At 45.2% G+C, this 9098-nt stretch overlaps 1 protein-coding gene across 1 annotated transcript; it reads left to right on the top strand.

Moving 5' to 3' along the window:
* Nucleotides 1-2386: 2386 nt before the first annotated feature.
* On the top strand, nucleotides 2387-8706 carry C2H9orf40 (chromosome 2 C9orf40 homolog). The gene is made up of 2 exons (XM_041740910.1): nucleotides 2387-3012; nucleotides 7081-8706. The coding sequence occupies exons 1-2, from the start codon at nucleotides 2581-2583 to the stop codon at nucleotides 7237-7239; spliced, it is 591 nt and encodes a 196-aa protein (XP_041596844.1). The 5' UTR covers nucleotides 2387-2580; the 3' UTR covers nucleotides 7240-8706.
* Nucleotides 8707-9098: the final 392 nt, after the last annotated feature.

Raw genomic sequence — 9098 nt, forward strand, 5'->3', positions numbered from 1 at the left:
TGTTTATACAAAACTCTAGAAAATGCAAATTAATCTATAATGACAGAAAGTAAAGCGGTGGTTAGTATATAGGATTCCGTTTATACAAAACTCTAGAAAATGCAAATTAATCTATAATGACAGAAAGTAAAGCGGTGGTTAGTATATATGATTCCATTTATACAAAATTCTAGAAAATGCAAATTAATCTATAAGGACAGAAAGTAAAGCGGTGGTTAGTATATGATTCCATTTATACAAAACTCTAGAAAATGCAAATTAATCTATAAGGACAGAAAGTAAACCGGGTGGCTACATTTGCCAGGAAGGAGCCAGGGGTGGAGGGAGGAATTACAAAAGGGCAAATGGAAACTTCTGGGGGGTGACGGGTATGTGTATTATTGTAACTGTGGCTATGGTTTCTTAAGATCTTATTTATTTATCAGAGAGAGAGAGAGAGAGATTGCACATGAGTGGGGGAGAGGGACAAGCAGACTTCTTGTTGGACCATAAGTGCAACATGGGGCTCAATCCCACGACCTGAGCAGAAGTCAGATGCTTCACCTGGGCCACCCAGCCCTGACCCCGCTGTACCTATTGTTTCACAGGAATATACATATGTCAGAATTCAGCAAACTAAACACTTTAAATATATGCATTTTATTTTATGTCAGTTAGGGCTCCATAAAGTGTAACACACACACACACACACCACACACACCAGCAAAACCAAAAAAGTCACTTAGAAACACAGACAGCAAAATTACAAAGTAAAGCAAAGGGATGGCTGATACAAAATACAATTATTTTGTATTTTGAATCAGCCATCCCTTTGTATAGCATTTACCTGGAGAATAATTGTATAGCAATTACCTGGAGTGGAGGAAAGGGAGGAAGGCAGGCACCAGTTGGAGAAGCATGTGGGAACGCTCTCATGTTCTGGTCCAAGTAATACTCCATATGCGAAACTAGGTGCTGGGTATCTTACTACCATTCCTTTATCTACATATATATATTTTTTTAATTTTATTTATTTGAGGGGGGTGGGGTGGGGAAAGGAGAAGCAGGCTCCTCCGCTGAGCGGGGGCTGAGCAGGGAGCGGGACGCGGGCCTCCATCCCAGGATCCTGGAATCCTACCCTGAGCCTCCCGGGTGCCCACCCACTACGTGTGCTTCACACAACCTTTCTCTACACAGGATGAGGTTCACAATTTAGAAAAACAAAAGAGAGTCTGCGGTGAGGACCACAGAGGAGCGGACCTCCATTAGCTAAACTGCACACCATTTTACCATTATTGGGAGGCACAACCCTCAAAACCGTTCAAATAAAATGAAGATCTTCCACATCTGATCTGTGTGACCTGTTCCTGGGGGACTGAGGAGTCACCAACTTCAAAGAAGGAATGGAAAGATCAGACGGGAGAGCTAGAGTCTCACACCCTCACTTGGCGCCTATCAAGTCCTGGGTTGCCTATCTTCTCGCGACCTTGAGGCTCAGGGGCCACGGGGCAAGTGACATACAGGTTAAGCACTGACCACCTACGAGAACAGTTACCTGCCTTGCACTTCCTCTAGAAGATCCCTGCAGCTCCCTTGCTCCTCTTGGTCGACTTGGCTACTACCTTTATCAACCGCGAAGATACAAGCTATACAGTAAGGTCACTGCGCCCATCCCCCTCTGTTTGCTTGGTAGCAATAAATTCCGCCCTGGGGGCGGGGGGAAGGTCTTGGAATCTCCCTTCGCATCCTCCGAAGAAGGGAACTCTGTGCGCTTCCCACGTAATTTAAGAGCCAGGCAAGGTCTGGTTCGGTTGGCCACGGGAAAGCGCCGTGCTGCAGGCTTGGCTCCGGGACGAGCTACTTTGGAGAGCACATGTCCTCCGCGGCCTCACCAATGAATTTTTCATCGAAAGGTCTTCGAGGAATGCGGCGCCTACTGCGCTTTCCGCGACAGCCAGCGCCAGGCACGCCCTTCGTCCTGCTTCGTGTCCGCGCGCGGGCCCCCACCCCGGGCCAGCAGTCCGCCAGCGGGGGCCGCTTACCGTGGCTACCGCCTCAGCCCGTCGGCTCGCAGGCGGCCCCTCGGCGAGGGACCCGAACCTCCTGGAAGCGTCCCCGAGGGGAAGACTGACAACCACACGTCACAGGTCTGAACCCCGCACCGCCTCACCGAGTTCCGGGACGCGCACGGCCGCTCCCCGCCCCCGGGGGAAGCAAGGTCACGCCCTCCGGCCCCTGGGCCTTTAATAGGAGCGGCGGCCGACTTCCCGCCTCCCTCCGGGGCTCGCACTTCCGGCCGCGGGGGCGTTCGGGAGCGCGCCCTGCGAGCCTCCACCAACCAGCGGCTCCGCCCGGCCGGCGCGAGGGCGCGCGCGCGCATTCGTGCGCAGGTTCGAATCTCCGCCGCTTCGCGGTTTGCTCCCAACGTCCGGCAGCCGCTCGGCCGCAGCGGGGGCGACGCGCGCGGGCAGCGCCGGGCCCGGCCGCCCCGCCCCCCGCCCTCCCTCGCGCGCCCAGCCCTCGCCCCCCGCCCCCCGCCCCCGGCGTTATCGGCGCTGGGCCTCCCGCGCCGGGCGGGCTCCGCCCGAGGCCCCGGGGCCCATGGCCAAGCGGCGTGCGGCCGAGCCGCTGACGTTCCACGTGCCTTGGAAGCGGCTCCTGCTCTGCGACTTCCCCGAGGAGCCGCCGCCGCCGCCGCCGCTGTGGATCCCGCCGCCGGGGCCCTCGCATCCCGGGCAGCCTGTCGGCGCCCCGGAGCTGCCCCGAAAGCGCAAAATCGACGCCGGGGCTATGACTGAGCCTTCAGCTTCGCCCAGCAAGCGTCGCGACGGCGGGGACACCGGCGTTCCGGGCGGCGTGCAGCGTGAGGGCCGAGGCCTGGAGACGGGCGAGCCGCCGCTGCAGCAGCCTCCCGTGCGGCCCCGCGGGCCGGGGGAGGAGCCCCGGGGCGCCCGGCCCCCGGGGGGCGGCGGCGACGACGGGGCGGGGCGCACGGAGCCCCGGCGGGGAGACTGGGGGGCAGCACCGCGCCAGGTAGGGGCTGGAGGTCCGCCGAGCGCCCCGGAGGGCGGGGGCAGCCAGGCGCGCCCGGGGAGGGAGCAGGTTGCCCCCTCTTGATTCGCGTTCAGGAGGCCCCAAAGAGCCGGGGTCCCCGACTGCCGGGCTCCACACGGTGGGGGTCCTGTGGGCTGAAAGCACTTGCCAAACAGACGGTCGGGCGAGGTGGACGTGGGCTTGCACCGTCAGTGCCTGTGCTGGCAGGAGGGTGCGGGAGCGTGGGGCACGACAGGCCTGCGAGCTTTCTGGAGACCTTGCCCGCGAACCGCGGCAGGTCTGCTCACCCCAAATGGAGCAAGGTGTAGCGCGCCTTGCGTGGCTTAACGATGATTTCGTGTAGAATTCGTGATCGAGTTCTTCCCTAAGAGGGTGAACGATCTGGTAGCCATCCATTGGGTGGCCTGTAGGCATGGTACAGCACTTTGGGCAGAGAGAGGAAGGACCTCGCTCTCTCGGGAAGAGGCCTTTAAAAACTCACAGTGTTAAATCGCATCCTGTGATTATTGTTGAAGATTGATTTGGATCCTAAAGTAAAGCTATGCTAGGGTCACTTTTAAGCGTTCTTATTCTTTGGAAACGAGCCTGCCCCATCTCTGCACCTGGGATGTAATTTGTCTAGGTTTGTGCTGTTCGGTATGGCAGCCACTGCCCGTGTGGGAACCACTGAAGACTTGAAAAGTGACTGGTCCAAATGGAGATGTGCTCTAAGTATAAGATACACTAGATTTCGGAGATCTCAAAAATATATATATAGATATATATTTTTAAGGATTTTATTTATTCACGAGAGATGCACAGAGAGAGAGAGGCAGAGAGACACAGGCAGAGGAAGAGGCGGCAGGCTCCCTGCAGGAAGCCCGACGCGGGACTCCCTCCCAGGTCTCCAGGATCACGACCTGAGCCCAAGGCAGACGCTCCACCGCTGAGCCACCCAGGCGCCCGGAAGATCTCAAAATTTTTCCATTGATTACCCATCGAAAGAACTTGGAGATACTGGATTGAATAAAATGTATTAAAATTTACTTTTTTAGTATAGCCACTAAAAAAGCTTAACATATTTTTGGGACAGCCTTGGTCTAAACTTAGGAATTGAGGCTGCTTTTTGGCAGTTTTGTGTGTTGACTTACCAGGAGTTTTGGGAATAGAAGAACCAGATATAGGGCCAGAATTCACCAAACTCTTGAAGCACTACATCCTAGCGTCTATCTCACATTTTTCCATTGTTTTAATTATCTTATGCAGAATTCACTAAATGCCTTGCTGGAAAAAAGTGAACTGAGATTCCTTTGGTAGGACTTCTTGATGAAAAACCCAATAAAATGAGAATTTTATAGATAGGAAAGGACTTTTTCTGTGTGGGTGAGAAATTACCTTCGGATGATAATGATGAGCATTTCTGGATGAAATTCTAAATTGTATATATTTCCACCTCCAGTTTATTGGAATTTAGAAAACTTGAGAATTTTTTGTTAGACTTTTAAATTCATATTTCTTTTAGATGTTCAAAATCCAGTTACTTAAAACCAAATGATAGCACTTATGTTTTGAAAACAGAATAATTAGAATTTCCAATTATATCATTTCTGTTGGCAAAACCTAAAAAAACAAACAAAAACCCCAGAATGATAGTCATCCAGACCTGTTTGATACAGAGATGACTACTGTGTAGTTTGAAAACCTTTCCTCTTCAGACCATGTTGGTGCCCCACCCATACATAGGCTTGTCTTTTCTACCAGAGTATTCTGACTGCAGTATGCCACAGATTGATAAGAAGGAAATATGGAAATTGTAGGAAGGCAAAGAAGGAGAATTTTTTAGTGGACTGATGTACCTTCTTAGAATCTCTTAGTCACACCTGTATCTGTCACAGCAGTGACTACATCTGGCAGCTCTCTGCTTCCTAGTCACTACAGGCCCATAGCAAGGACTAAGCTTGGCCATAGGGATACCTTTTTCACCAAGACAATCCTTGTGCTCTTTTCTTTCAGCAAAAGCCCAGGAATCTTTATGTTTATTCCTTTTGTTAATTCTGTTCACAAGCTTTTTGTCTTCTGCAAATTTAAGAGAGAAACATGTTTCCTCCAGCACCTCTCTTTTGTGCCTCCAGAGGTAGAGGTTCTTTGTTTTAAGGGATTTGTAGCAAATTACCAGGATACAGGGTATGACAAAATCATGGAAAAGTTAAAAAGGCTTTTTTCAATTTAAGCAGTAAATGTCTCCCTGGTTCCTGGCATTCAGAATAGAGCTTAAGTCCCTACCCTCACTCTTGGGATCTCATTTAGGAGAAAGTTTCTCAGATGTGTCCTTTCTGCATTGAGGATTCAATTTAAGCAGAATAATGGTACCTTTTTTTCTGTCCTAGAACCTCAGAATATTTTTTGAGTTGTCTCAAAATTTTTTGTTAGCTTTTTCCTAGGATTTTGTTTCAGTGTTTTTAACCAAAGAACTAAAGTCAGACCAGGTATTTCTTCATTAAATATTTATGTGTTTTCTCATGATAGTGTCACTTTATGCAGATTCATTGCTCGGTCTGTGCTCTCATTGTTAGCTATTTTTATTGGAAAGTAGGCAGAAATGTTCTTTTTTTTTAAATATTCCTACGAAGAAAATAATGGATGACTCATGGGTTTCTTGGGATATACTATCTAGCACTGTTGAGCAATTACACTACTAATCCTTAATTTGAAAGAGAGGCCTAGGGGTACCTGGGTGGCTAGTGGGTTAAGCATCCGACTCGATTTTGGCTCAGGTCATGATCTCAGGGTTTTGAGATCAAGGCCCAGGTTGGGCTCTGTGCCAGGCATGAAGCCTGCTTAAGATTCTCTGTCTCCCTCTCTCTCTGCCCATCCCCCCTTAAAAGAAATAAATTTTTTTAAAAAAGAAAAAGACTCTTGCGTTTTACCAATGAGGAAACAGACTTAGATCAAGGTCAGAGTTAGTGGATGGTGGAGTTATGCAAACCCAGGTCTCTCTTGAGGCAAAATTTGTGCTCTTAGCTACTCGGTTATACTGATGTCACTATGGGATCTTTTTGGGCTCTGTTTATAAGTAGGTAATTAAAACGGTCAGCTTGGAATCCTGGATACAATTCCAGGGCTGCTTCCTTACACAAAGTATTTTGGGGATGCTTTTGAAATTCTGTGTTAATTTTAAACTTCATTGGAACATCAGTTTCATTTCATAGTTACTTGAAACAATAGTATAGCTATTCAGAGGAACCTGTTGAATTTTAAAGGAACCAATACTCAACTTGGATTTATCAGTGTTAGTATATTGATTTAAAGTCCTGCTGTGTACCAAATCTTGTATCTTTATAAATATGCTAAGTAGCAAGAAAATCTGAAACTGATTATTAGTCAAAAATTTTTTGGCAAGGTGTCAAAATATTTTAGCCTATGTAAAGTAACAGTTCCTTAAAATACCAAACCTCAGGGGAAAGACCAAAAATAAGTTTTAAGATATGTTTGTGTTACTTAAATAAATTGTTTTCCACACTGAAAGGTAAAAAAAAAAAAAAAATTAAGACCATTTTCCAACATTTTCTTTGGTTGAAAAAGAAGAAAATTATCAAGAAGAGATGTTCTTGGAAGAAATTCTTTTAAATTTAAACTACTAACAATATTTTTACAAATCCGTGAATATGAAAATGCACAGATTTGATGGAGTCCATGAAGTACTTTGTTTAGGCAGAATTTAAAGTGTGTTTGTTGAAGAAGCAAAGTAAAAGGCCACAAAATCTTTTTTTTTTTCCTAAGATTTTATTTATTTACTCATGAGAGACAGAGTGGGGGAAGGGGGGGGAGGCAGAGGGAGAAGCAGGCTCCACACAGGGAGCCCGATGTGGGACTCAATCCCGGGTCTCCAGGATCATGCCCTGGACTGAAGGCGGCGCCAAACTGCTGAGCCACCGGGGCTTCCCGGGGCCACAAAATCTTAATGTGTGTTTGCTTTTAAAATAAGAAAATTTGTTTCCTGAAAGGAAAAAAAAAAAAAAACTTTCTATAAGCCTTTGATGTGCTTTCATCTTTCTTTTTTCCCTAAAGCTCAATGAAGAATTTTGGCAGTATAACACCTTCCAGTACTGGAGGAATCCTTTACCACCTATTGATCTGGCCGACATCGAAGATGTGATTGAAGACAACTCAACAGAAGCAGCGCTTCAGGGCAAGAATGAAGTGGTTGAGATTGACATGGAGTCCTGACGGAAGGAGCTGAAGAATAGGTTCTTCTTAATTTGAGGAGACATCTCAAGTGAATTTACATATTCTTAAGAAGAAAAGTTATTTTCCATACTTGATGTGATACCATTCCCAAACCTGAAAAATGAGGAACAGTTATTTTAAAGATAAATGCCTATAGCCACTACTGAAACTCCCAAAAAGGATTTGTCAAGGATCTAGTACAGTTACAGGGGAAGTATTTTATATATGTACTCTTGCAGAGAAATTTATGTTTAGACTCTAAATTCGAAAACTTTGATCTCATAAAAAGGAATTCTGACAGTTTTAGAAGTGGGAAATGTTTAAATATTCTTCTCTGTACCAAAAAGTCAATTTGTGGTACATGAAATGAGTATTGTTTTATAATAACTTATTAATAAAATGCTTTCTAGTACATTGTATTGACTCTTAGTTGAACAAATAGCCCACTTAAACATCTATGCAAACTTAAAATGTGGGAGATATTTAAAGGTGGCATAGTTTTAAGAGAACTTTCTAAATGTAGAATGTAAAGTAGTGAGAATTTCAATTTGGGTAGCATGTTTGCATAGTTTCCAGTGTTTGATATTTGTTTAACTCTACTTTGGGGAATCATAAATGGATAAAGAGCAATGAGAGGCAAATAGGTGCTTTCCTCCCCCTTTTCCCAGGATAAGAGGAAAGAAATTCAGTTGTATTTCTTAATTTCTTGGTTTTGAATTGTTTTGAGGGTATGGTTTTTATTGCTTATTACTTTAGACTTGTAGTTCTCAACACTGACAATACTTCAGAAATCCTTGCCTGAGCCTCAGTGGAGAGATTCCTGTTTAATTGTCTGAATGGGGCTTGGGTATAGCTATTTTTTTAAGCACCAATCCTCCTTTTCCCCAATCCTAATATGCCGACAGCTTTGAGAACCACTAGACAGACTAATGGTAGTTTTTCCTGTTTAAAGGAGATAACTAATTAGAGATGAAGCAGCTCCTCTTAATTAGCTTTGTTTTTATTTCACTCTTTCAGTGGCTTTGTTACAAGTAAGTTATTGTGTTATTACTATTTCGTTGTTAACAAAATAAAGTAAGCAGTTTGTGTTTGAGTATCAATGATTAAGTTAATTAACTTTTGTACTACATCTAGAATGTTGGCTTTGTAATCGAGTAACTTGTCCTTGTATATATTTTGTTGTTGATAACAGTGGATCCAAAATTCAGAAAGGATGATAAATGCTAATGAGAGGGGGGAAAAAACCAATTTGTGTATACTGTAGGATTTAAGTATGGGTTGACTTTAAGAATATTCTAGAACAAAAGACATGTACCGTGGTTAAGAATGAAGGCTTTGGTGTCAGACGTGGTTCAAAGGCTTGTACTGCCGCTTTCTACCTATGTAACATTAAGCAAATTATTTTTCATCTTTAAGCCCCAGGTTCCTTAATTGTAAACTGAGAAACAATAAATAGTATCTACCTCAGAGAGGTTATGTTTATTGTCGAGCAATGTACTAATACTAAGTACTTTACCTGCATCGTTTAATTCTCATAATAACCTTATTGTAGGTACAAAAAATAGTATAAATGTGTTTTTTGTAGTTATACTTCATTCTACTTTAAGTTGCAACTAGAAGTTTCAGGATACGGATTGGAATTGAACTAGCAAGGATGGCAAGCAAGTGGGGGAAGCATTTAAATTACTGCGGGGGGGGCGGAGAAAATGGTAAACTTTCTTCCCCCTTCTTTTTGACCTGAGAGTAGGAAGGGGTCTGTTTTTGTTCACTGCTCTTCCTTGTGCCTGGGACAGTGCCTGTCACACAGTAGATAGTCAATAAAAATTGCATGAATGAATTAGTTAAGTTTTCTTCTCTAT

This window comes from Vulpes lagopus, chromosome 2, assembly GCF_018345385.1.
Source record: "Vulpes lagopus strain Blue_001 chromosome 2, ASM1834538v1, whole genome shotgun sequence".
NCBI lineage: Eukaryota > Metazoa > Chordata > Mammalia > Carnivora > Canidae > Vulpes > Vulpes lagopus.

Excerpts from the sequence above, each read along its gene's own strand:
- C2H9orf40 (XM_041740910.1), top strand. The coding sequence starts at position 2,581 with ATGGCCAAGCGGCGTGCGGCCGAGCCGCTGACGTTCCACGTGCCTTGG. Across the intron at positions 3,013-7,080 it reads GGGGGGCAGCACCGCGCCAG|CTCAATGAAGAATTTTGGCA; the intron begins GTAGGGGCTGGA and ends TTTTCCCTAAAG.